The 26,119-nt window shown below is 41.3% G+C and overlaps 2 protein-coding genes across 2 annotated transcripts; one reads left to right on the forward strand and one right to left on the reverse strand.

Moving 5' to 3' along the window:
- The first annotated feature begins 1,921 nt into the window (after positions 1–1,921).
- On the forward strand, positions 1,922–20,293 carry LOC109543408 (serine proteinase stubble). The gene is made up of 11 exons (XM_019913113.2): positions 1,922–3,412; positions 3,535–3,678; positions 14,072–14,161; positions 16,315–16,597; positions 17,052–17,218; positions 17,288–17,477; positions 17,533–17,648; positions 17,882–17,967; positions 19,357–19,463; positions 19,520–19,817; positions 19,873–20,293. The coding sequence occupies exons 2-11, from the start codon at positions 3,675–3,677 to the stop codon at positions 20,155–20,157; spliced, it is 1,626 nt and encodes a 541-aa protein (XP_019768672.1). The 5' UTR covers positions 1,922–3,412; positions 3,535–3,674; the 3' UTR covers positions 20,158–20,293.
- On the reverse strand, positions 20,252–25,763 carry LOC109543383 (metabotropic glutamate receptor 1). The gene is made up of 11 exons (XM_048670577.1): positions 25,578–25,763; positions 25,179–25,525; positions 24,973–25,126; positions 24,436–24,682; positions 23,645–23,883; positions 23,426–23,592; positions 23,120–23,371; positions 22,939–23,071; positions 22,183–22,883; positions 21,938–22,129; positions 20,252–20,477 (listed from the first exon to the last, which is right to left on the reverse strand). The coding sequence occupies exons 1-11, from the start codon at positions 25,744–25,746 to the stop codon at positions 20,268–20,270; spliced, it is 2,811 nt and encodes a 936-aa protein (XP_048526534.1). The 5' UTR covers positions 25,747–25,763; the 3' UTR covers positions 20,252–20,267.
- Positions 25,764–26,119: the final 356 nt, after the last annotated feature.

The following is a 26,119-nucleotide window of genomic DNA, read 5'->3' on the forward strand; positions in this document are numbered from 1 at the left end:
GGCAGCCCTGGCCCGGTTTTACACGCTAAAAGAACCCATCGGAGTGATCAGTTCTGCCAGACACTCGAAGGCAAACTCCCCCTTCAAAGACAGCTTCGAACTGGCATTATCCCGCATGGAGGAGCTCTGTCTCTCGAAGATTTCCTGCCAGAGCTGGAATCGCGAAAAGCCAGAAGATCCAGATCAGCAGCACCAGCTCGGGCTCGGCAAGCTTTACAACGTCTTCTACATTCTTCTTCTAGGCTTCACTGGCAGCTTGGGGGCGTTTGTTGGCGAGCTGCTGGCCAGCCGGCATCACAGATTAAGAGATTTGTAGCGCTCCACTTCCATCAATCATCGCTTTCAATTAACTGCGACCGTCTTCCGGCGTGAATCGACAACGATAATTGAAAAATTGATGCCTCCTCTGGGCAAAAACAAGATTGGGCCGGACCTTAATGGGAATCGAGTGGTCGATTGCACCGAAAAAAACGACATTTTTCATTAAAATACCGCTTGCTCATCTAGTTCTTTTCTCGACCTCAACTAGGCGTGTGTGTGTTTTTACTTTGGGAATCTTCTATTTGCTCTATTTGAGTGGAGGATGGAGCTTTGCTGGTTGAGGCTGGTTGCTAAAACAATTGCAGTTCGAGGAACTACAGCTGGCTAAACTGAAGATCGAAGATCAGTTGGGGATAAAGCAGGCTCTACAGGGGAGGATTGTAGATTAAGCCATCGCGAAATGTGTGTTAGCACGTTTATGAATTCCAACATCTCTGCAAATATGCATGAGTGGAATTTACGCTCCGAAATCCGATTTCCGTTCGCTACTTAATTAATCCGATAGAAACGGGGGAAAATTATGGTCATATCGTTGTTTACGAATCGGTTTTGGCCCCGCTACATGCGAAGAGGATGCGGATTTTCCTCTATGGACCTCGCACAACACTGGATTAACTTGAAATGCTTCATTTTTTAATGTTTTTATTGGAACAAATTTTCAACTCAGGCCAAAACTGCCCGAAAATGCGGAAAAATTTCTCGTAAAATCACATAAACTCTCTTTAACAATTTGTAAAAGTTACAGTTTCAAGCTTAGCTTTCAGTTGCCATTAGCGCAGCTCAGAAATAGAGATTTTGCCAAAACCCGAAATGTGAAAAATTTCGAATTTTTTTTTCATAATGATACTTTCCTTGTTAATAACGGAAAATTTTTGGAAAAATTTTCAAAAATACTTTTAAACAAATTTTCTTTACTTTAGCATATTTTTCAGAATAAAACTCGGTGCTTTTCCTCAAAAAGCTCCTGAGGGAGCCGCTAAGTTGGAATAACGAAACCGACAACTTTTGCGAAAGCCTCAGGAATAGAGAATTTCCAAAAGCTAGAAATGTAAAAAATTTTTGATATATTCGTGTAAATTGTTTCATAATAAAACTTTTCGCATTAAACTGTAAGTTTTTGCACAAATTCTCAGTCTATTTCGGATAACCTTCCAGCCATCAAGTTTTCAATCACAAATGCACTTTATTTTGGCACATATTAAAGAATGAAACCTGGCGATTTTCCTCAAAAAGCCCCCTGAGATCCGCTAAGTTAATTTGAAAAAACGACAACTTCTACTAAAAGCGATAGTTAAATTTAAAAAATTTTCCCTTTTATCGGAAAACCAAACTCTTAGAAAATCCTGAAACGTGTTTCCTGTTTTTGCCTCAAAATGGACGATTTTTTCCTCCATTTCCAAAATTCAAAAACCGCACGAAAAGCCTGCAATTTCTGTAGGAAAACCAGCAACGTATGCAAAAAATATACCTGAGTCAAAAATTTCCATAAATCTCTAAAAATAAAACTTGGAAACAAAATTCTGAGGAATTTTGCGAAAATTTTGCTTAGAACTTAGGAAGTTTTCAGTGGATTTCTAACATTTAAAACGACCTTGAAAGAGTCTGTAATGCGCAGTAAAAAACTGAAAACGTTTACTATAAAATCTAATTGAGTTTCGAAAATCTCAATAAATCTCTGAAGATGGAACTTAGCCACCAAATTCTGAGGCGTTTTGCCAGTGTGTTGCGTAGAACCTACCGGTTTTTCAGTCGATTTCTGAAGGTACCTTAAAATCAATTTCTGCAAAAACGGATTTGATAAAAAAAATGTTTATGAAATCGGAGAATAAAACTTTACCCTGAAATCCCAAACCCGTTTTTCCTGCTTTTGAGTAGAACTTGGTTACTTTTAGGTTAATTTTCAAAATTCAAAAAGCACGTGAAAATTTTAAAAATTTGTGACAAAAAGCCGACAACTTAGGCAAAACTCCTCCTCGCTTTAAAAAATTTCAATATATGCCCGAATTTGAAACTTAGACACAAACTTCGGAAGCGTTTTGCCAGTTTTTGTGTAGAATTCGGCAATTTTTTCTTCGAATTCTAAAATTGAAAAAGCATCTCAAAGGTCCCCAAAGTCTACCCAAAGAAACTGACAACTTTTTCCAGGAAACCACATACATTTGAAGTTCGAAAAATTTCCAAAATATTAGGGAGTTAAACTTTCCTGTGAAATCCTGAATTGCTTTTCATGTTTTTTGCGTGATTTCCTTCCAAAATTCAAACACCACCAAAAACAGAAAATTTTCCAAAAGGTGAACTTCAACTTTTTTCGGAAATTTTTTATAAATCTTTGAAGACAGAACTTATACCCAAAATTCTTAGGCGATTTGCCAGTTTATTGTGCAGAACTGAACGACTTTTCGGTCGATTTCCAAAATTAAATTAAGCCATTTGAATTTCGAAGATTTTACGAACAACCGCAGAATCAAACTTTTCTGTGAAATCCTCAAGTGTGTTTTGCATGGAATCCGGTGATTTTTTCGCCGATTTTCAAAAGGCGCTTAGAAAAGCCTCGAATTCGGGGCGAGAAGCCGCAAACTTTTGCTAAAATTTATACCTACGAGAGTTTCAATAAATCTCTAAAAAGATCCCTAAAAGGATTAAAAGACTGCGATCAGTGAGCGGCAGAAGCAGTAAAAGCGAAACTGGCGCATCAGGTGCCAAATGCAGGCGCGATAGTGAGTAAAGCCGATAATTGCATTAATTCCTCCGGGGCAGAAGTTCCGATGAGACCCAACAAGGTGTGATATCGCACCGAAGAGCTAGCTGGGGGTGTCTGGGAGAGAGTGACCCACTTGGGGGCCGAAGTGTGCCAAAGCGAGCTGAGTCTTCAGTCGGAAGCCGCCGATCGTTGCGCCCGTCATCTCGTTCTTCTTTCTTCAGCGATTGTTGCGCGACGTGCGGACTCGTCGGTGTCGGCGTGATTGAGGGGCACGCGCCACTCCGAGTTCACATCCCCAGTGACTAAGTTTGAAGGCGATTGTGAAGACATATTCTTCAAAACAGAAAAAAGCTAGTGGGGTTGCAACTGCAAACACAATTCCCATCTGAGGTAAGCACTTTTCTCCCTTTAGGCGCTCCAAAGTGAACGCACTTCATCTTCAAGGTGTTAGTTAGTGTCTTCAGCATGTATCCGCCCAACCCAAAATCGATTAACTCTTGTCTCTTCCTCAGGTTTCGAGCACAAAGGCCGGCGAAATGAGCAGCTTATTGTGAACACTCGACATCCAATTATGTAAATTCACTTTCGTTCATCACCAGAACCAAATGGAACCCAGATATCGTATGGGAATTCGAAACTAGGTCGATCATTAATGGGTAAGTTGCCAGCCTTCGAACGCTTAACGCGATAAGAAGTGCAATTGGGTTTTTTCTCTCATTTTTCCATGACTTTGCGCTTTTCATTTCGCTGTTAATGACTAAACTAACCGATTTAAATAGCACCTTGTGTTGGGGAAATAAGCCAAGATTATATTGGCGATTCTGATAGAGTGTATTTTGCTCAAGTTTCACTCAAATCAACCAACGGGCGGATTTTTGGGGATTTACAAAGTTTAGACTGGAAAAATTTAAAAAGTCCAGCATAATTTCTTATTTAAACAAATTGCACTTTTGAAATTTATCTGGGAGTTACTTGAAAAATCTTCGGAGATTTACTAGAAATTTCACTCAAATCGGTTAATCAGCTGATTTTTTACAACTTCTGAACCTTGCGCCAGAAAAACCGGCTTTCAACCACTTGAAAAATTCCTAACTCCCAGACGAGTTAGTGGCGGGACTTGTAAATAACTCAAAAAGCCATCAGAAGAGCTTCCCAGAAATGGGTACCAGATTATTTGCTTGCTTCGATTATTGAGCATTTTTTTCTGCTGTTTACCCGCGGGGAAAAATTCATAACTTCTAACTCCATTAACCCGCTGCGCATCACTCGAAAAAAAAATGTGCTTCCGAGTTTCCTCGAAGGAGTGAGTTAAAAAATATTAACAGGGTATCGAGCGATATTTTGCCTCAATTGAATTGAATTCCAGTGCACGCTTTCCTCGTGAGGATTTTCAAGACCCAAATTAAATAATAATAAGGGCATTTGAATGAAAACAATTAACTTATGTGATAATTTTTAAAGCCTGGTAAGCCAAACTTTGCACCCCCGCGCAAGATCCGAAAAAAATTCCTAACCCCAATCAACCAGGAACAGCGAGTTGCGGATCCCTCACAAAGTACACCACGCATTTTGCTACCTTTGTCCAAATTGCACTGTCCTCCCCTCATAATTTTGTTAAACATGCCAATTTGAAGTCTGCAAGGTGTTAGTACAAAACGACCACTGCTGCGGTTTGATGCGAAAAAAGTTCTGATCTCAAAACTGTCTTCTAGCCACTAGTCAAGGAAGCTTTAAGCTTTGTTCTGGCCATTTTAGAACTTCAAGAAATATTTGCGCAAGTTTTTGCTTGATTCAAAGTCTACGATTATTTTTCAGCAGCTTTGAAACTTGCAAGTTGGCAAGTCCTAACCCCCAAACCATTAGGAGAATTTATCGGAAACTTATACGGAAAAAGACCAGAACTACAGGAAATGTTTTAGCAAATTTTTGCTTAATTTATAGCACATCATGCTTTTCGGACGCTCCAAAAGTTGGCAGTTACAAACTAAAAAAAAAACCGTTATCGATTAGTGTAATCCAATAGAAAAAAAATCGTAACTTCCAAACTATAGGAAGAATTCAAGTGAGTCTCTCACGGAAAGTGACCAGATGCTCGGGAAATATTTCGGAAAATTGTCGCTGAATTCAAACAATAGAATAATTTTTCACACGCTCAAGAACTTGTAAGTTGTAAACTCATAAAGACGCCATTATCAATCGGTGTATCCCATTCGAAAAAAAATCGCAATACCCAAACCGTTAGCAAAATTCAACTGAAACTGATACGGAAAGTGATCAGAACTTCGAGCAATATTTCGGGACATTTTCGCTCAATTCAAGCCATACAGCGATTTTTCAGACGCTCCAAAACGTTTAAGTTGCAAACTAAAAAAAGACGCCATTGTCGATCGGTGTATCCCATTCGAAAAAAAATCGCAACAGTCAAACCATTAGCAGAATTCAACTGGAACTAACACAAAAAGTGAGCAGAACTTCAGGAAATATTTCCGAAAAATGTTGCGCAATTTCAAGCATTCCGGGATTTTTTAGGCGCTCCGTGGCCACTGGTGCTGAAACACACAAACAAAGGTTTGGTCTTTTGCGTGTATTTTTGCCGAAGTTCATGCGATTTCCACACCTAAACCACCCTTTTGAAGGCCATTCCTTTGGCTTTGCCCGGAAGGTCTTCAATGTTTCCCAGCGCGATTGCCAGAATATGTTAAGGGCGTTGGGCAGTTGCTTCCAATCTGGATGTCGCCAATGTAAGCCATGTGAAAAGAAAGTTGACAGTCGAAATGCGTCTTCTTTGTCCGGATGAGAGAAAAAAAAGCCGATCGTAAAGATACAGTTAATTATCGTTTGACAGGTCCGAAATTCCGGTGAAATTACTTTCATTTAAGAGCGGCGATATATTGCACTTGTGATTATGGGGCCAAATTTCGATCAGTTTTCACTTGTTCCTTTACCGGGTGTTGTGAATTTTGGCACTTTTCGGCTTTGGCCGACGGCAACTTTCCCAGTTATGTGCAAACTACCAATTTAACTCAATGGTTTTGATCACGAATTCATGTAATTGCACATATGTGTGCTTTCTTTGTTAATTAGCCTGCATTTGAGCTCACATGGAATCTTTCGTCCCAATTAGCACCCGAATTACTTAACTTCTAGAGCGTATTATTGTAAATTATGTGTTTATCAGATTGCACCTTCGGAAGACCGTTTCCGGTTTTCCTGGCCGTAGCTGTTTCTGGGAACTGAGCGCGGAATTTTACCGCAAGAAAACACCGATTTCGACACTGTCGTCCAAGTGCGTACGTGTGTCCCATTTTCCTGAAGATAATTAACAATTAATAACGGATTAATTATGCAGTTTCGAGTCGTTTCGGCAGTTACAGTTTTCGGGAAAACAATGACTAGTGGCCATTTTATTATGAAAAGTTACGTTAAGGTTGCCCGAGTGGATTAACGAGACGGTCTATGTAAGCCGTTGTTACACTCTTCCGAGTTAAAACAATACCATTATTACCGTTTCCAGTCGTAATAGGCGGTCGTTATGTGGCAAACACATGCAACAAATAATTGCAAGTTCAATTCAAAAAATGTCTCTTAAACAATGGCTCAATTGGATTCCTCGAGGACGTTTCACTTGCCAGCGTTAGTGGCATCTTCAGAGGAAAAGTCGCGACCATGAACGGCCAATTAGACCGGAGGATTCGTGAAGAAAGCCTCTTGTTCCAAGGCGAAGCCACTGTGCTGGCCTCAAACCCATTTAGTGAAACAGCGAGTCGAAAAGATCGTAAATTAATGACCATTCAGCTGAGAGACTAATTTTCAAATATAAAAGGTAATTACATCTCATAATTTCCTAACAAGAACCTTAATTGGTATTCTAACATTATTATCGGAATGATAGTGGTTGTACAAGTTTGTAATAAACACGCATGTATGGTCGACTCGTTCCACTTGACCGTGAAAAGAAAGTCGATTTCTGTTGCTTTTTCATTTGCCGATAATTGTATTTTACGGATGGTACCGATTCTGCTATTGTGTGTACCAGCCACTTTTTGCCCACCAAATCGTTTCTGGTCTTGGGCGCGACAAAATTTTGGCTGTTTTTCTCCGAAAATCGCTCTTTTCCGGTGAATGGCTTCATCAACTGCCTAATTAACTGCCCAATTAGTTTGTAGAACATCCTAATAGCCAATTAGCTGTTCGAGAAAACAACACCTTCACCTTCATTGTCTTCATGAACGTTTCGAATTCTGCGTGACCCCAAAGACCTGCATTTACCCAAAAATTATCCATATAGAACTGTCTTTGTTCGAAGCAGTGAAGACACCAAGTTTCTCTTTGCTTCAGCTGCGTCGCCAATTTGCAACTTTTCTGATTCTGAAAGCACAAATAAATCAATGGAAGAACGAAGAAGACTACTGATGAAAAGTGACAATGGGAGCCAATTGCTTTCTGAATCAGATCGGGAGCTTTAAAATTTCGACCATCAAAGTGCGATGAATCAAGAAACCAGAAAATTGCATGTGGATGCAAAAATTTTGAAATTAGAAATTAATTTCTGCAGTTGCTCCTGCTCCCAGCTTTTTCTGACACATAGACGAAGTCATGCTCTATGTAATGCAGCAAAAGGCAGTTTGATAGCGGAATCAGATCGGGAGTTATGAAGTTTGGAAAAGGAGGGTGAAAAAGCAGATAACCTGCAGAAAACCCGAATGGAATAAATTCTGAAGAAAATATTGCTAATCTCAATCGCAAGCTGAAGCTTCTCAAATAGATAGAAAAATATTGCTCTATCGAACGCCAAAGTGGGGTGGAAGCTTTCAATTACAACATTGACAAACTTACGCAACTTTGAAGAACATCCCACTAAAAAAATAAATATTTTGATCAATTACCATGCCTCAAATTGCGTCAGGAGATAGGCAAAACCTTCTTGGATCGATTTTAGGAACCTTTGATCTGATCGAAAAACCAGATCGTTTTCCAAGCCAAGATGGCCAAACAAACCTACACAGCGTTAAAGAACACCTGACTAAATACATCGGAAAAAAAATTCTGATCAATGTCCACCACTCTACGCAATGTGAATAAAACCACTCCAAATAAACTTGAGGAAAAAAATATTTTTAAAACTAATCTTGCTCTCAATCTTTTGTACAATATAGAGAATAATGTGCTTCTTTAATTCTGAGAATGGTAGTTGAATACCTAAACTAGAGCAGAAATTATGCATTTTTCAAAGCCAAGATGGACAAATCCGCATACAGTGAAGAAAACCTGTCAGAATAAATGGGAGCAAAAAATATTTCTCGACCCAATCTTGCAATAAATTGAAATTGACCATTTTGAAGAAACCTTGCGCTAGTGCCGGAAAAATGATCAAGAGCTAATCCAAATCAGGAGTTTTCAAGCCTTCGATTCCAAGATGGACAGGCCCATATATATAGGCTGGAAAACCTCTGAAAATTGAACAAAATAAATATTCATGATATCCAGCTAGCACTGAAAATTATTTGAAATATAGAGAAATCTTGGCTCTATCGAACACTGAGCCAATATTTTTATTAACTAATTCAGATAAGGAGTTATGAATTTTTTAACAGCTCACTAATCTTCACAGCTTCAAAAAACCGCGACCAAACAAAGTGGGTATAAAATATTGCTGATGCCGATATAAAGCCCAATTACTCGACAATAAAGAAAATATTTGCTCTATTTACTGCTTGAAAGAGTCGTTTGATAATAAATTCAGAGAGAAAGTTACAGGGCCAGTTACAAGCCAAGCTGGGCAAAATAAGGTGAAAAAAAACTTGACGGAATACAAAAATATTTCTAACTCTAATATTGCCCTGAACCTCTTGAAAAACTTGTAGAAAAAGTCGGCCTATTGAGCACTGAATACTCCAGATCGAGAGTAAATCTCTATCAGGAGTTATGGAGTTTACAAAGCCAAGAGGAACAGGCTGGGCCTACATAGGCTAGAAGACTGCTGCCTAGAAAATTGTGCAAATTAAATATTGCTGATTTTCGTCAACCAATAAAAATTGTGGTGAATATAGAGAAGTCTTGGTTCTATCGAACCCTGAAACAATATCTTCGCTAGCGAAACCCGATGAGGAGTTATGAATTTTTGGAAAGCTCGATGAAGAAACCTGCACAACTTCAAAAATCCGCGACTGAATAAAGTGGGTAGAAAATATTTCTGATGCCGATTTCTGCTCTATCGATTTCTGGAAACGGCAGTTTGACAGCAAAATCGGGTTGGTAGTGAGAGATTGGAAGTGAGAAAGCCAAGATGGACAAGCCTATATAACGTGAATCAAACTGACAGAATAATTCGGAGAAAAAATGTTTTTAATCCACTCTTACACTCTTATTATCTACTGAAAAAAACAGATCAGGAGTTGAATAAGAGGAGAAACACCTGAACTCCGAAACGCCACCGAAAAGTTAAATAAAAGAAGCAAATTGAAGCTCATGAAGAATATTTGAACTCTTTATTTCGCCTGTTAATTCAACAAAAAAAACAAAGACTTTATTGAAAAATATTAGGCTGATTGGAGCCAATTGAAATTAAAAATAGTCACCATAAACCTTTTTGGGTTTTGAAAGCGGCCAGATGATTTTCATTTCGTCCTCATAACAAGCAAGAAATGATTCAGTGCCCGAGACCAACAAACACATAATGACCAATTAAAACGGTTTTAACCAAACCAAAGCAGCACTTGTGCCGGTACTTTTCTTATTATCCTAATTAAGCACGTTTAAGTGTAATTTACAAGGATTTTTTCGCCATATTCATGCAAATTCACTGCCAACTGGTATAACTGTGGTGGTCGTTTCGTCCTGGCAACTTTAACGACGAATAATCGCTGTAAATTGGCCGATTAATTGAATTCGACATTGATCATCACTTGTACTTTTCGTTGGCCAGACGATAGTGAAGAATCGGCTACCGACTTGCTGTTTTCGGTCGAACTGGAGCGGCCTAGACGCTGCGGGAGATAATTATCTTCAATTTGTAATAATTTTTTTGAAAAACAACCGCCACAAATGTCAGCTTTCTCTCGTCGAAAAAGTGCTTCGACTGGTTGTGCAGTCGCGTATTTTTACTGCCCGCGACGACTCGTTAAATCGCCATAAATCTTCCGCACTGGTTTGCATGCATTGTTTTTGGATTACTGGGTCATGGGGATCAGCCAATTGATCAGCAACGTTCAGGGAAGACGGTCAGCAACGGTTGGAACGGTCTTCTTCAGCTGGAATGTCGCACAATGGAAGAGCATCGAGCCGCTGCGTTGAAGATTTATCTTCATTCGAGCGGTGTTCACCAAATGCTTTTCATTCTTCCGACAAACGTCGACAATGTTGTTTATCCGAATTGGAGAAGAAAAGTTTGCAGCAATTCTGTTTCCGCGTTCTGTCAATAAAACGGCATCGGCGGCATGAATGCTCGGGAAGATTGAAGATCGACCATATGCGAGGGGCCGAATTGCTGGGATTTGTTTAACTAGTGGCAATACGGTGGACAACATGCCCAGTTTGTACAGATAGAATTTACCAACGCTTAAGTGTTTTTTTTGTTCAAGAAATATTGGTTTAAAGTTGATAATGGGAAACTGCCCAGAACTCGCCTGCTATTCATTTTCGAGAAAAAGTGAATAATAGCTTTTTTGCTGTCATTTAGTCCATCTATTCAGCAACGTCTCAATAATTCATCTATCGTTAGGAGTTTTGGAGATATGACGACTTTTGTGGAAACCAAGTGTACGCAATTTTCTCGAAAATCATATATGGAGGAACTTTGAAAAATATAGAGCGATTAGCAACTTGAAATTTGCTCACCGTATAGAAGCAACTGCAGGCTGAAAATGCTGGAAGTTTTACTCGCATCGCAGAAAATTCAGTTTTTTGTCGACTTTGCAAATGATGGGCCAAAGGTGAATATTTTTGCATAACGGCGCGTTCGACTTTAAAAAATTCACAATTTTCAATGCGAAGCAAGTACTAACTTGACATCTTCAACGCGTGTAGACGAAACTTGAGGCTAAAAACTCTGAAAGTTTAATTCAAATCACAGATTTTTTTAATTTTTTGCGACCGTGCCAAACTTGAACATTTTAAATCACGTGCGCCCTCTATTGCTGAAAATTACGAATCTCATTCTAGAGTCAGTAGCAATTTCAAATTTGCACACCGTATAGAAGAAACTTGGGGCTGGAAACGCTGAAAGTTTGAGTCGCATCGTAGATAATTCTGATTTTTTTCGACCTTGCGAATGGTGGACCAAAAGCGAACATTTTTGCTCAATTGTGCGCTCGATTTCCAAAAATTCCCCATTGCAATATGGAGCAAGTAACAACTCGAAATTTTCGTACCAAATAGCAAAAACACGGGGCACAACACGCGGAAAGTGTCAGTCGAATCGCAGAAAATTCTGAATTTTGTCGACCTTGCGATTGATGGGCCAAAAGTGAACGTTTTCGCTCAGTGGCGCGCTCAACTTCTAAAAAGTACCAATTTCAATATAAACAAAATAGCAAGTTGGAATTTCGACATCGTGTACCAGAAACTTGGGGCTCAGAACGCTGAAAGTTTCACTTAAATTGCAGAAAATTACAATTTTTATCGATGTTTCCAATTATGATCGAAAAGTGAACATTTCCAATTACTTGCAAGCTCGATTTCTAAAAATTCCCAATTTTACTCAAGAGTATATGGCAACTTGAAATTTGCAGACTTATAGTATATAGGTATAGAATAAACCTGGTGCTAAACACTCGTAAAGTTTCACAAGCATCTCAGAAAATCATGAATTTTATGGATCTTGCGAATGATGAGCCAAAAGTGAACATTTCCGTTCACTTGCGTCAATTGCCAATTTCTATATAGAGCCAGTTGCAGCCTGAAATTCTGACACCTTATAGACGAAACTAGGGGCTAGAAACTCTAAAAGTTTCAATCGAATCGCTGAAAATTTTGATCTGTGCGCGCTCAACTTCTAAAAAGTACCAATTTCAATATAGAGTAAATAGCAAGTTCAAATTTGCACATCGTATACCGGAAACTTGGGACTCAAAACGCTCAAAGTTTCACTTAAATCGCGGAAACTTCCAATTGTTGTCGATCTTGCGAATGATGGGCCAAAAGTGAACACTTCCGTTCAATTGCGTGCTCGACATCTAAAAATTCCCAGTTTCGATTCCAGAGCAACTAGGAAATTTAAACTTGCGCTCCGTAAAGAAGAAACCCGGCACTGAAGACGCTGAAGGTTTCACTTGCATCGCAAAATATTCTGATTTTTATCGATGTTGCGAGTTATGATCGAAAAGTCAACATTTTAAGTCACTTGCGCTTTCGACTTCTAAAAATTAACAATTTTACTGAAGAGTAAATAGCAACTTTAAATTTGCACGCTTGTATAGAATCAACTTGGGGCTAAAAACTCGGAAAGTTTCAGTGGCATCGAAGAAAATTCTAATTTTTGTCGACCTTGCGAATGATGGGACAAAAGTGAACATTTTGGATCACTTTCGAAAAAAGTGAAAACACATCATTAGACGGAACTTGGGGCTCGATAGTCTGAAAGTTTCACTCGCATGGCGGACGACTTTCCTTCCTGAGGTGGTTTCTATGCAATCAACGTCAACCAGGCCAAATTAAGCACCCGAAAACAAGTTTTTTCAGCCCCAACCTTTCAAATTTGGTCCGAAATCCAAAAATCGCCAGTGGCTCGCTAATTATTCACTTTCGGTAAAAAGGGAGTAAAACCTTTTCAATCGACATTGAGCTGCTCGATACACTGGCGTGCTCAGAATTGTTGCATCGGTTCTAGTTCCGGAGATATGACGCGATTTATTGGAGCCTTCTTCGAATAAACCACTAAATAGGCACTTTACAGGCCCAGACTTGCTTCACTTGATTGAACTCGACCGTGGTGGATTTGCATGTGGTTCGATTCATCTTGGTTCTTCGGGCTGGCAAAACTAGCCATTAAATCCGGACTGAGGCCCCGTCACGTGATAAATTAATCAGCCGCTTTTTCCACACACACCAAAACTATTACACATTATAGCCATAATTACGATACGATCTAAATTGCTTGATTGCTATTCCGCGCATAAAGAAAACACCTTTCAATTTCCTGGTGTTTTCTAATTGAACAAGCTTAGATCGGTATCGGTGCCTATGGGGTTTCGATACAATCGCTGAACTAAAAACAATACAGGTGCAAACAGTCGTGGTTTTGAAGATTAGCAGGACTAAACCTGATTGCAATTGGAGGAATTGTGTTCCTAAAAGACTGGAGGAAGACATGGAAGTACCAGCTCCAAGTCATTAATCAATCAGCCCCTGCAGCTGAAGCTCGCAATTACCATGTAAACAAGTAGTATACAGGGCCCATCAAACAGTTAGTCGGCTGCTAAACTGTTCATCTGTTGATTTACGTGTTGTCTTCATTAAGTGTGTGGTTCGGGTGTGAGATCAATCACACATAACGGGCGTTGCAGGAAAAAGCGATCGGTCCGATGATCTATTGGAAACATTGGAAATATTACCCGGCATGTAGGATTCATATGGTATTTAAGTAATAAACCTGCGGCAAAAACTATTAAATAATCGTCGCTCGTTTGAATGGGTATAGATTATCCGAGCTATTATAGCACAGCGGCATCGAGATGAATGAAACGAAACTGTGTTATTACTTCTTGTGTTTGTTTTGCCCGATGAACGGTATTTCATGTGGTTGAAGAAGTCGCGTTGGTTCAGAAGAAGAGCCTCTTCCACTCTCAAGCCTCTCGCGTGGAAGCCAGTAGAACTAGAAAAGCGCATTCATAACATTTAATGCGATTTCCTCAAGATTTGCCTGCTCGATAGTGGAACTGGCGCAATCACGATACGGATTTATTTTGCCTGCAACAGTACTGATTACCACTCGGCTTTGAAGATCCCCATCGGATAAATGACTTGCGCTTGTAGGAGAAACGTTCATTAATTAGTCGGGATTTTTCCATTCCTTCGGGATTTTTTGGTTTAATTTTGTTTTTTATTTTGCAGGATTAAGTATGCTTTGGATGGCCATCCTAGGTGCCATTTTGGTATGGACCAGCGTCCCAGCGGCAGAAAGCACTTCTTCGGATCGGCAAGGTACTCATTTAAGCACGCAATAAATTACTATTCTATCAATCTAAATTTGCCTAATTTGGAGATTTTTCCAGCAAGAAATAGCTGATTTGAAAGTCCACGATCAGAGACCAACTTTCAATTTAATTGAATTAATATTATTTTGTGATTGTGACCAAACGTCAAGGCTTCTACTGACAAAAGTTTCGAATTTGTGTCATAGTGACATTGGGAACACATGCGTTTTGGGAAATTTTTCTTTGGAAACTGGACTTTTCCAACAATTTTTTTAACAATTTCAATTTTAAAGAGCAAATCAAACTTCAGTATTCACACAATGTGAACTTTGTTTGTACCGTAATCAAGAGTTTTGGACAATTTTTTCGAAGAAAACTTGGCGAGATTTTATCCCAGAAATTAAAGTCTTGTTTTTGACGTGCAAAAGTTTCGAATTGCCTGCAGACCATTTTCAACAATTTGCCTTCTTCTAGTTCAAAAGTTCTACATTTGAGCCGCATTGTTGAGCCATTCGCACTAACCCAAAATATCCGAAATTAACCCAAAGTTACCCAATCTAGGGCTGGAAGCCTTCCAAGTTTCTTAATTCTTAAAAAGCCATCATTTCAGGACATCAACGTTTCGAATTTGTGCATTCCTCAGGTATATTTTGCCACTTTTTTTGTATTCTTTTGCACTATTGAAAAAGATTTTGTACAGTAACTTTAATCAATCATTTTGTCGAAATCCAATGCCAAAATTCACTTGCCACTTTGGTGCTTTCGATGCAGAAGGTATCGAGTTATGCGCGAAAGTTGCACAATTAACCACTCTTGATTCAGATGCACAAAAATGTCATTATACATTTTCAGCAAATTTAAGTTACAAGATAGTAACTTAAAATTGAGCTCAGGATGAGAAGTTCGGAATTTTTAAGCGATGGCGTGGGGTTGTGTTAATTTTTTTTCATTTTCGATCACTCATAGGGTTGTAAAAATTCGCATTTTCTTCGATTTGAGTGACTGATTCGATTTGACTTAAAATTTCAAGTTAGGAATTTTTTAATTTGGAAAGCACGAAATTTTTCAAAGATGACGTGCTTTTGTATGAACATTTTCATTTTTGGTCCATCATTCAAAAGATTGCAAAAACTTTGTATCGTCCTTGATTTGAGTGGAATTTTGTAGGTTTTAAGCACCACGTGTCTTCTATAGGGTAGGAGAATTTCAAGTTACTTGTCAAAATTGTTTGAAAAAGCACGTGCCGTCGGGCCAAAATTTAATTTTTTTGCCTTTCATTCATAGTGTTGTAAAAAATTGGTATCGTCCTCGATTCGAGTGGAATTTTGGCAGTGTTAAGTAGCAGGGGTCTTCTATAGGGGGAGCAAATTAAAAGTTACTCTCTGCTTTGGACTGACGGTAACGAATTTTGAAAAGATGGCGTGCAGTTTAGTAAAACTTTTAATTTTTGGTCCATCATTCTTAAGGTTGCCAAAAATTGGGGTCTCTTCCGAGTTGTGTGCAATTTTGGAAGATTTTAGCCCCTAGTGTATTATACGTATAGCGTGTACGAATTTAAAGTTTCTCCTTACTGTGGATTTAAAGTTACGATCATTTTAAGAAGAGCGTGCAGTTGAAGAAAATTTCCCTTTGGGTCCATCATTCATAGGGTTGTAAAAAATTCGAATCTCTCGTGATTTTTAGCCGCAAATGTGTTCTATAGGGTGAGCGAATTTGAAGTTACGCTCTGCTGTGGGTTGAAAGTAAGGAAAATAACTCATGCACCCTTTTAGCAACTTTGATATTTGCATCCAACTGCTTAAAAATGAATTTCCTGCACAAGCTACTTGCGCTTGTTCCGATACGAACAAGCAGCGGCTAGAAAACTCTTCAGCGACGCGTTGCAATTAAACAAAGGCCTCTCATTGACCGCGAAGTGCATTATTTACATAATAGTCTTTTACAGTTGTTCAAAGATCACAAACATATGCAAAACACTAAAATGAATGGTTATCGTCGGCTAATTTCCGCAATATCCATTAGTAGCATCTTATCTCTAGCCATCTACACTGTTCAATTAGCTACTTTCGCTTTGGTACTGAACAGTCGAGCCCGTTGCTCTTGCCACATTTTTGTTCAGTTCGCTGCACTTGTTTGATTCTCCTTTATCTGCTCCTGCAGGCTACCAGATCAACCCGAAACCCTGCTGGGTGGATGGGCAGGAAGGCACCTGTATGTTCGTATATGAATGCATCAAGTCCGAAGGTTACCATATCGGCATGTGTGTGGATGCTTTTATGTTTGGCTCCTGCTGCGCCTACAATGTGACCTCCAACGCTTTAGGGGCGGCCTCCAAACCGCAGGTTCTCTACACCACACCCACCCTTCACCAACCCACTACCAGGAAACCAATAAAGATCACCTCGATGGGATTCTACAGCAGTAGCCATCTGAGGCCGACAAGGTAATTTTTTAATCGGCGTCAAATGCCTGCAACTTCAAGAGAATCCGTAGTAACTGTTCTCGAAATTATCAGCCATTGTATGCAGGAAGTTAATTGTTTGTCACCTGCGGAAATTAATGGCAAATTTGGCACAGATACTTGTTCAGCTTCATTGGGCTTTGAAACCTTCCTGGATGATGCGCGCACAATACGCCTTTAAACGCTTGCACTCATCAACTTCTTCTGGCGGCCAAGTTGATCGATGGCCATCATTAGTTAAACTTGACCCAGATCTGTCCCATATGGGCGTCGCCAAATTAATTCCACCTCAAACAATCGAGCGTGTAAAAAGTGAAGGTACTTTCACTGGCCGCAGTTCGGGGAATCGTTATCAAATCATGCAAATCAGGCACAAACGTGATGTTCACCAGGAACATTCCTGACCGGTTAAGCGGGCAATTTTTTATTTTTCAAGACCATCTTCGCATGCCACCACGGAAGCAGGCACCAGCAAGCAGCACTCGATCTCCGTGTCGCTCAATGTGAGGCCTGGATCTTCATCCAGACAGCCCACGCAGCCTCCCAGGCACAGCTTGAGGCCGATGAGTACCGATGCTTTTTCGCATTCAAACAGCATTTTAGGTGAGTACTGGACAAGGAAAACTGATGTCGCGTGAAACTGATGGTGTAATGAGAGTGTGAACTTTCTAGCTCCATATACCAAGCCGGAAAAGCAGCCCAGCACGGAAAAAAGTGGATGGCAATTCACCACTGAGCCAGGCTTCGTGACTAGGCTGAAGAAGCCGTCGAGTTTCAAGCCGAAACCGTACAAGCCCACTAAAAAACCGCTGCCCACCCACAGCAAGTTCCCCAGCAAGCCCACCAAGCCCACCACTGAAAGGCAATAACCTCTATAGAGGAACTGGGCAGCTTGAACCAAATTCTTCTGTTGGCAGGTCCACGGAAACCGAGCCTCCCTCAACGCCCTCAACGTCTCCAAGCACGGAAACTGAGCCTCCGCCCATCTCCACTCTGAGCAGCTTGCTGGAGGATCAGATCGCCAACAAATCCGGTAGGTGGACAGATTGTTCCGTAGGTCAACCCGAACCACTTTGCCAATTAATCGTGGTAGTTGTACTAACAAGCCGACACTAAACTGCACTTTTCTCTTGAAGGCCTGCCATTGGTGCAACTGGGGGGCTCGCGCTGACAAAGTAGTTCGGATTGGCTTCATGTTACTATGTGAGTACAGCAACTCGAATTCATTCCCAGAATAGAGGGTTAATCTAGGGTTTTTCTGCGCAGAATGCGGGGTTCCCCAGATGGCAACCAAGGCGCAGATGCGGATTGTTGGGGGCAGGACCGCCCCCTTTGGGCGGTGGCCTTGGCAGGTGAGACTCTGCCCGTTGTTCTTGAGGTGTTGAACGTGGTTACTTTGTGTACCCATTTAACCAGTTAAAAAATGCAAATTTACATATGTGCAGGGTTATTTATTGAACTTTGGTCACCCCGTTTTTGCATCTAATTTGAAATTTAGAGAAAAATGTTAAATACAAAAGTTGTAAGTTTTAACGTCTAGTTTATTTTAAGATAATACCAATTGATAAAGGGTGTCTCAAGTTCAAGTGGCAGACCAAACTTACCTATTTTAAATGGAATGCCGTACTTTTCATTGCATATTCGAACTGTTCGCACAATTCTAGGCCTACTCTATAATTTTCAACTATTACTGAGTTAATAACCAATATTGATTGAATTTTGTCCAGCCCGTTTTAACAACTAATTTGAAATTTAGAGAAAAATATTAAATACAAACGTTTTAGATAGTAGGGTCTGGTTTATTGTAAGATAATACCAATTGATACAGGGTGTCTCAAACTCAAGTGGCGGTACAAACTTACAAATTTTTAAACGGAATCGCGCACTTTTTATTTGATATTCGAACTGTACGCAATATACCAGTCCGCTTGTATATAAATTTTCTATATTGATCTTCAGGTGTTTTTGAGTTAATAACCATTTAAATATTCGGGCATTTCATTTATACAATATTTAAGTTTGGTCAGGCACTTGAATTTGAGACACCCTGTATCAAATGTTATTATCTTAAAATAAACTAGATGTCAATATCTACAACTTTTGTATTTAAAATTTTTCTCTAAATTTCAAACTAGATGCGAAAACGGGGTGGCCAAAGTTCAATCAATATTGGTTATTAACTCAAAAACAGTTGAAAATCATTATAAAACATTTATATCGAATAGGCTTAGAATTGTGCGAATAGTTCGAATATGTAATAAAATGTGCGGCATTCCATTAAAAAAAAAGTAAGTTTGGTCAGCCACTTGAATTTGAGGCACCCTGTATCAATTGTTATTTTCTTCAAATAATCTAGATGTCAATATTGACAACTTTGGAATTTAACATTTTTCCTTAAATTTCAAATTAGATGCTAAAACGGGGTGGCCAAAGTTCAATCAATAACCCGGTACATTCCTGTAGATCCTATATAAAAGAACTGATCAAGGCTTCACGGGCACTTTTGGTTTACAAAGGTACTTTTATTGATAATTTTCAGAATTCTATTCTGTAGGCTTTGAAGCAAATTTAGTTTCCCGAAAAAGTGCAAAATATCGTTTTTTGCTCATAACTTTTGAACCGTTGGTGCAAAATTCCAAGCTTCGGCCCATATTTACTCATTTAATCACCAGAAAATTAATTTTCTCGGTAACAAAGTGACAGGTAATTCTTCTCTGGTACTCGACTCTCAATTTCCACAGGTCTCAGTTCGCCGAACCTCCTTCTTCGGCTTCTCCAGCACGCATCGATGCGGAGGAGCGATTTTGAACGAAAACTGGATCGCCACTGCAGGCCATTGCGTCGACGAGTAGGCCCCCAAAAATTTCCAGCCCCCTAAACCCCTACACACGTCTCTTGTTCCAGCCTGCTGACTTCGCAGATCCGGATTCGGGTTGGAGAGTACGACTTTTCCAGCGTCCAAGAGGACCTTCCCTACGCCGAGCGGTCAGTGGCCCGTAAAATCGTCCATCCGAAGTACAACTTTTTCACCTACGAATACGACCTGGCCCTGGTCCAGTTGGACAAGCCCATAGAGTTTGCCGCCCATATCCAGCCCATTTGCCTGCCGGCTACTGACGATCTGCTGATTGGGGAGAACGCCACAGTGACCGGCTGGGGGAGGCTGAGCGAAGGAGGCACTCTTCCCTCCGTCCTGCAAGAGGCAGGTTGACGTGCCGGGTGGAAAGCCTCGTGTTGCTATTGAGGGTTTTTTGCAGGTCCAAGTACCGATCGTGAGCAACGACCGCTGCAAGTCGATGTTTCTACGCGCTGGACGGCAGGAGATTATCCCGGAGATTTTCCTGTGCGCCGGACATGACGGGGGAGGGCAGGACTCCTGCCAAGGAGACTCGGGAGGGCCGCTGCAGGTCAAGGGCAAGGATGGGAGGTATTTTCTGGCCGGCATCATCTCATGGGGCATCGGCTGCGCCGAGGCGAATCTTCCAGGAGTTTGCACCAGAATATCCAAGTTTGTGCCCTGGATCCTCAAGTATGCCACTTGAGACAGTTGAGCCAGTTCCCAATTATTGGCCCTCGTAATTACTAAATATTTAATTTATTCCTTGTTGTGTATATTGTATATAATTTTCAAATAAACGCCCCAATCGGGGACCTAAAAACGATTGTCCGGCAACGTGATCGTGATGTGTTTCATTGGGCAATCCGGGTCCGGGCAGCAACGTTTCTCCACGATTTTCGCTCCCAGTTCCCCAACCAATCGCTTGGGATGGAGCAGGGTCTCCAGCAAGTCCAGCCCAGTTTGACAGGACATTGTTCTCCTTGGCACCTCCCTGCTGGGTCTTTCTGGATCAATAGTAGTCACCTGCAAGGGATTGTTGTGTAAGTTTTCCTCTGATAGATGAAGACAACATAGGTTCTGTTTTGTAGGCAATCGCAGCAAATTTTGGACATTAAAATATGAGTTATTTCACCCTTACTTACCCTGGCTAACTTTTTTTGATAAACTCAGTTACTACTCTTTTCACTAACTTTTCAGTTACTAAGGGGTAGCGATTTTTCGTTGACATAGATAGACGGATTCTAAAAAAAATTGTCAAGCAAAAACCAAAAAGCTATTCAGCCTGTCCAGAATCTCACGCGAAAGAGAAAATCTGCGGCTTGAAATGAGGGAAACCTCACTTTAATAGGAAATTTCTGGGAGTTTTCACGATTTTTTGAGATATCTACAAAATCGAAGCGATGGGTCGTTGGACAACACGGATTTTTCAAAAATTCCCGCAGGAAAAACCAAAAACTCCTGAATGCGGCCCATAACACCATTCGAAAGAGAAAATCGGCTGCTACAAATGCGGAAAAACTCACTTGATCAGGAATTTTCTGGGAGTTGAAGAGTTTCCAGAATGTTTTCAGTTACTAAGGGGAAGCGATTGGCCGTTAAAATAGAGAAATGGAATTTTTTTAAAATTGTCAACCAAAAACCAAAAATCTATCACGCCTGTCCAGAGTATCACGCGAAAGAGAAAATATGCGGCTTGAAATGAGGAAAACCTCACTTTAATCGGAAATTTCTGGGAGTTTGCAGGATTTTTTCAAATACCTACTAAATCCAAGCGATTGGTTGTTGGACAACACGTATTTTTCAAAAATTCCCCAAGGAAAAACAAAAAATTCCTGAATGCGGCCCATAACATCACTCGAAAGTGAAAATCGGCTGCTTGAAGTGCGGAAAAACTCACTGAAATTGGAAATTTCTGGGGGTTTTCAGGATGTTTTAAGAAACTAAGGGGAAGCGATTGGCCGTCGGTTTAGATAGACGGATTTAAAAACAATTGTCTAGGCAAAATAAAAATCTGTAAAGCCTGTCCAGAATATCACTCGAAACAGAAAATGTGCTACTTTAAATGAGGAAAACCTCATTTGATTGGAAAATTTTACAGAAGTTTTCAGAACTTTTTTCATATACTAAATCGAAGCCACTGGCCTTTGGACAACACGGATTTTTCAAAAATTCACCAAGGAAAAACAAAAAATCCCACAATCGGGGGTATCGATAGAAACAGAAAATGCACAGCTTTAAGTGCGGAAAAACTCACTTGAATAGGAAATTTCTGAGAGTTTCCAGAATTTTTGCAGTTGCGAAGCGCTAGATTAATCCATGACCATCTTTTTCTTTTGACTTTTTTCACTCTTCTAATTACCGGTGTCTCTATGTCTCCAATAACATCATGAGTGTTAGGAAACCCTTGGAAATAAATTAGTGAATCCCAGGAGAATAGTTTAAATTAATACTAATAGGACAATAATAAAAAATAAAGTAATCACCGAAATGCTACTCTCCTTCCAGCTGTTGCTTGCAGCCACTTTCCGGCCAATGTGGCATCGGATTTTGGCCGTTGTAAAAAAGGCCCGGTTGTTCTTCTCCGGCTGCAGGAGGATGATGTACAGTTTGGGCACAAACAGGAACACCCACGTGACCAGGGCACTTAGAGTGACGCACATGCACATGGTGATGGTCTAAAATCACAAAAACTCCCGAATACCAAACACTCCAAACCCTTCACACTCACCTTGGCCCCACTTCCAAAATAAATGGGCACAAAGGCAATCCAGATAACGCAAGTAGTGTACATGGCAAACCCGATAAACTTGGCCTCGCTGAAATTCTCCGGAACATTCCTGCTCTTGATCGCGTAGACCGTGCAGAGGAGAATGAGCACAAAGTCAAAAGCCAAAGGAACCACAATGGCCTCAAACGAAATATCGCACTCCATCAAGGTCTTGTTGGGCAAATAAACGAAGGCTATGGCAGGGGGTTGCAGATAGAGCATGGCTCCATTAGCCAGAGCCTCTAGGGAGATCAGGCTGAGCGCAATCATCACTTGAGCAGTGGCGGACATGAAGAGCAGCTTCCTATTGGGAAAGTTGCGCTTGCTCCCGGCCAGGATCCGCGCTATTCTATTGGTCTTGGTGAGCAGGGCGGAGTAAATCATCGCAAAGGCCACTCCGGGGAGAAGCCGAGTGGAAGCACAGCTCGATGGGGACGGCTTGGAGAGCATGGCAAAGATGGAGGCATGCGCCACAGTCATGCCAGCTAGAATCAAGTAGCAGAGCTCTTTGGAGGAGGATTTCACTACTGGCGTGTTGTTGTGCTGGATGAGGACGATGAAGGCGAAGGCCGTAGTTAACAGTCCGAGGATGGAGAACACCATAGCAACCACCGCAGATCGATCCGTCCACTGCACAAATTCCACCTGCAGGAGCTGGCAGGCTGCAAGTGAATCAACCAGTGGACTGGAGATGGAAGACTTTAATGGGGATTTTACCAGTTCGGTTGGAAGTTGCCGCAAATCCTTGAGGGCACTTTTCGCATTTATCCCCAGCCACTGAGAGGATCTCCTCTAGGGGACAGGGCACACACACCCAGCAGCGCTTGTCTTTGCCCCCCTGCTGGATATTCTACAAAAGAGCCTTCAGTCCCCAAACCAAACCATTTTGATTGCCGACCTTGTAGAAGCCATTGGGACACTCTTCCGCACAAACGCTCCTCACCAGTTTCCTGGAGCGGATTTCTGGAAACTTTGGGGGCTGCATCCAGAGCAAACTGCGGTTGTTCCAGCTCCCTACCTGGACATACTCAAAACTACCGTCGGGCATTTTTTGGTAGTTCATAATATCGTAACGCCCTGGAGGGTCGCCGTTTTCGTCAAACTGGAATGTTTCGCCGTTGAAGTCGAATGAAACATTCATCAGGTGGCTCTGGAAAACAGCCAGACAATGAAAGCGCACTAGTTTTCATGAAGAAAATGCCACCTTCAGCAAAGAACCGTTGAATGGAAGCATTTGAGGGCAGAATCCCGAACTGACGCCACACACCGCCTGAATCATGCTGTGCAAAGCATGAGCCAAAGAGTAAATCGCCTTGATCACGAAGCTCAGCTTTGGGTCCTGTTTGTAGTTGGTTTGAAGCGATTCCTGTCCTAAGAACCACATGCTTATTTATATGGATGAAAGGTTTGAGCTGCTATTAACCTGTGCAGTAAGGTTTGTGAGCCTCAGGGGGGCCAGAATACCGCTCTTTGATGGCGCATTGGAACTTTGCCTCCCAGAACTCTGGAAACCAGGGATTTCGGGTGTTTTTGTCCGGCTGCAAGGACCAGTAGTATTCATCAAAAGAATTCACATAAGGCGAGTGGATTCTTATGGATAATCCGCCCCAGGCTTGTGCTTCGTAGTGGCGTGTCACGTCGCTTCTATCCGCCCAACCATCACTGAAAAATTCTGGGTTTCTTACAGTTGAGAAGAATTTTTTAGGCCTAGGTAACTCAATGCGTTGGCGCAGTGCTGCGCAAGTGACTTTTACAAAAAAAAGTTAAAAGATGGATTTTATAGGAAAAGTCGTACTCTTTACAGTTTGGTCTTCTTTATCGTCTTTTTTGAATACCCGTTTTACCTTTGAATTTGGGACAAAATCGAAACAAGAAACAAAGTTATTTTGTTTTTTTCGACAAAACTTAGGTTTTCACAAAAAACGACCGGAGAAAGCAAAAGCATATAATCAATTTTTAGAAAACTCGTCATCTTCATCGCTCTGAAATTTTTTTAAGTTTCTTCAAAATCTCCGGATTTTCCAATTTTGGATCAAATAGTTTCAAGCAATCGTATGCGCAAAAGCAATATGTATTAAACTGGGAAATCCTCAAATCACCCCCAGAAGTTGTTAAGAGAGCACTACATGGTCTGGCTGTTCTGCTAATAGCTTGGCTATTAACCACAGGATTTCGCAAGTAAAAACGGCTTTTTAAAGTCAATTTAACTCCTACCTGCCAATGAACAGGAAATAGTTTGTCAAATTCAGTCGTTCAATGGCCCTTAAGAGGCCGCGAACGGTGAGTCCTTCACAGAAACACACCACCACTACAGCGTTCAGATCCTGCCTGAGGTTGAGGATCACTTTGTCGAAGACCTCATCAGCAGCGTTGCTCAGAACTGAGTCTTCGCGCGCTATGCACACATCCGCTTCGTCGGCCAACTCCCTAAACGCCTGTATTCCCGATTGCCCATAGTTTTCTAAAGAAAAAAACACTAAAACTCCAAAATGAAACAGCCAATTAACGCCGTCGCTTTTAAGCCCTAAAGTCTTTCAGTTTTTACTTCCGCCTTCGGCGGCCACAATTTCCTGCTGCCACTGATTGAATCTTATGCAAAACCGCTCAATGCGGAAAACCAATCAATGCCAACAGTTGTCGCCACTTAAGCCCCAAGTTGAGGGCCGATGGGCGAACAAAGCCCGAATAATTGACAAAAAGTCTGCAGTTGACATTCATTTATGTTTGGAAATTGGACTCTCTTTCACTCACCATCGGTGTTCACTGCCGAAACATACGACCAGCCGAAAAAGCGCACAATATCCAGAATAACTTGCGCTTGATAGTAATCCGAAGGCACCACCCGAAGAAAGTAGTTGAAGCGGTTCTTGTCCGATAGGTCTCGAGAGGTGGTCGAGTACCCGATCTGGAAAAAACTGCAGTTTCCCCACTTCTGCGGGTATTAACTGGAAAATTACCTGCGGAATATGAAAGAGCTGGAGCAGGTTCTGCACCTGCAGGGCCACAGAGCTGGATCCAGGCCCGATGATGCCCACTAAAGGCCCCTTGGCTTTGCCTTCTTCCACCTCTTCTTGCTCGCTTCCGAGGCACGTTTCCGGTCTAGAAACCGGCCTTATTGAGTCCCGGATCAGCTCAATGCTCTGCTGGAGGGCCACCGGCGCGTACCAGCACTCGTCTCGAATTTCCGCCCCCAGAGCAACATCTGGGAGCAAATCTGGATTACCGTTAATCTCATCCAAGGTCTGAAACATCGCCTCCACTCTCTGGATACCGTACAGTTCCCTAATCTCTCCACACTTTATATCTACAAAGTAAAACCTCACCCTCCCTGCTTGCATTAACAAAATTTTCTTTACCTAGACTAGCAAGGGAGTTCCTCATAGATACGGGCTGATGATGCAAAGGAAACAACCCTCCAACTACGAAATCTCCCATAAGAAAAGCTGAAGCTCGTTTACTGCTTTCGGAGTGGTTCCTCGAGCAGCAGCGCTGCACAAGGAGCGCAAAAATCCCCCATTGGGCCATCCTCAAAAAACACCGCTCCATATCAGGCTCATTTTGCCTGCAAAAGCAATTTTCCAGCTAAACACACAAACAATCCGCATGCAAAGACGCTGGATGCATTAAATATAAGGCCAAGATTGAAACGGTGGAATGGCACCGCTGAGGATTCGTTCCTTCGACTCGATTTCCCGGCCTCAAAAGCCTAAATCCGCAATTGGAAAGTGCACTTTTAAGGGGCTGAGAGGAGGCTTCGCCAGACCAGGTCAAGTGGACGCGCTCAATGGCCCTAGTTGCAAAAAACTTACCACTTACGCCACTAAACAGGCAGGAGTTTTCTTCATAAAACTTCGGAAAACCGCCTTCATTTTCCTGCAGTCTGCCAACAACTGACGTC

This window comes from Dendroctonus ponderosae, unplaced genomic scaffold (genome assembly GCF_020466585.1).
Source record: "Dendroctonus ponderosae isolate FM_Combo_2020 unplaced genomic scaffold, Dpon_F_20191213v2 Dpon_F_20191213_1, whole genome shotgun sequence".
In the NCBI taxonomy this organism is placed as follows: domain Eukaryota; kingdom Metazoa; phylum Arthropoda; class Insecta; order Coleoptera; family Curculionidae; genus Dendroctonus; species Dendroctonus ponderosae.

Coding starts and splice junctions, on each gene's coding strand:
- LOC109543408 (XM_019913113.2), top strand. Junction 17,478..17,532: donor ACCAAGCCCACCACTGAAAG/GCAATAACCTCT, acceptor TTCTGTTGGCAG/GTCCACGGAAACCGAGCCTC. Junction 17,649..17,881: donor TCAGATCGCCAACAAATCCG/GTAGGTGGACAG, acceptor TTTTCTGCGCAG/AATGCGGGGTTCCCCAGATG.
- LOC109543383 (XM_048670577.1), bottom strand. CDS start 25,746: ATGGCCCAATGGGGGATTTTTGCGCTCCTTGTGCAGCGCTGCTGCTCG. Junction 23,372..23,425: donor TCAACGGTTCTTTGCTGAAG/GTGGCATTTTCT, acceptor GCTGTTTTCCAG/AGCCACCTGATGAATGTTTC. Junction 22,130..22,182: donor ATTTTGGAAGTGGGGCCAAG/GTGAGTGTGAAG, acceptor TTGTGATTTTAG/ACCATCACCATGTGCATGTG.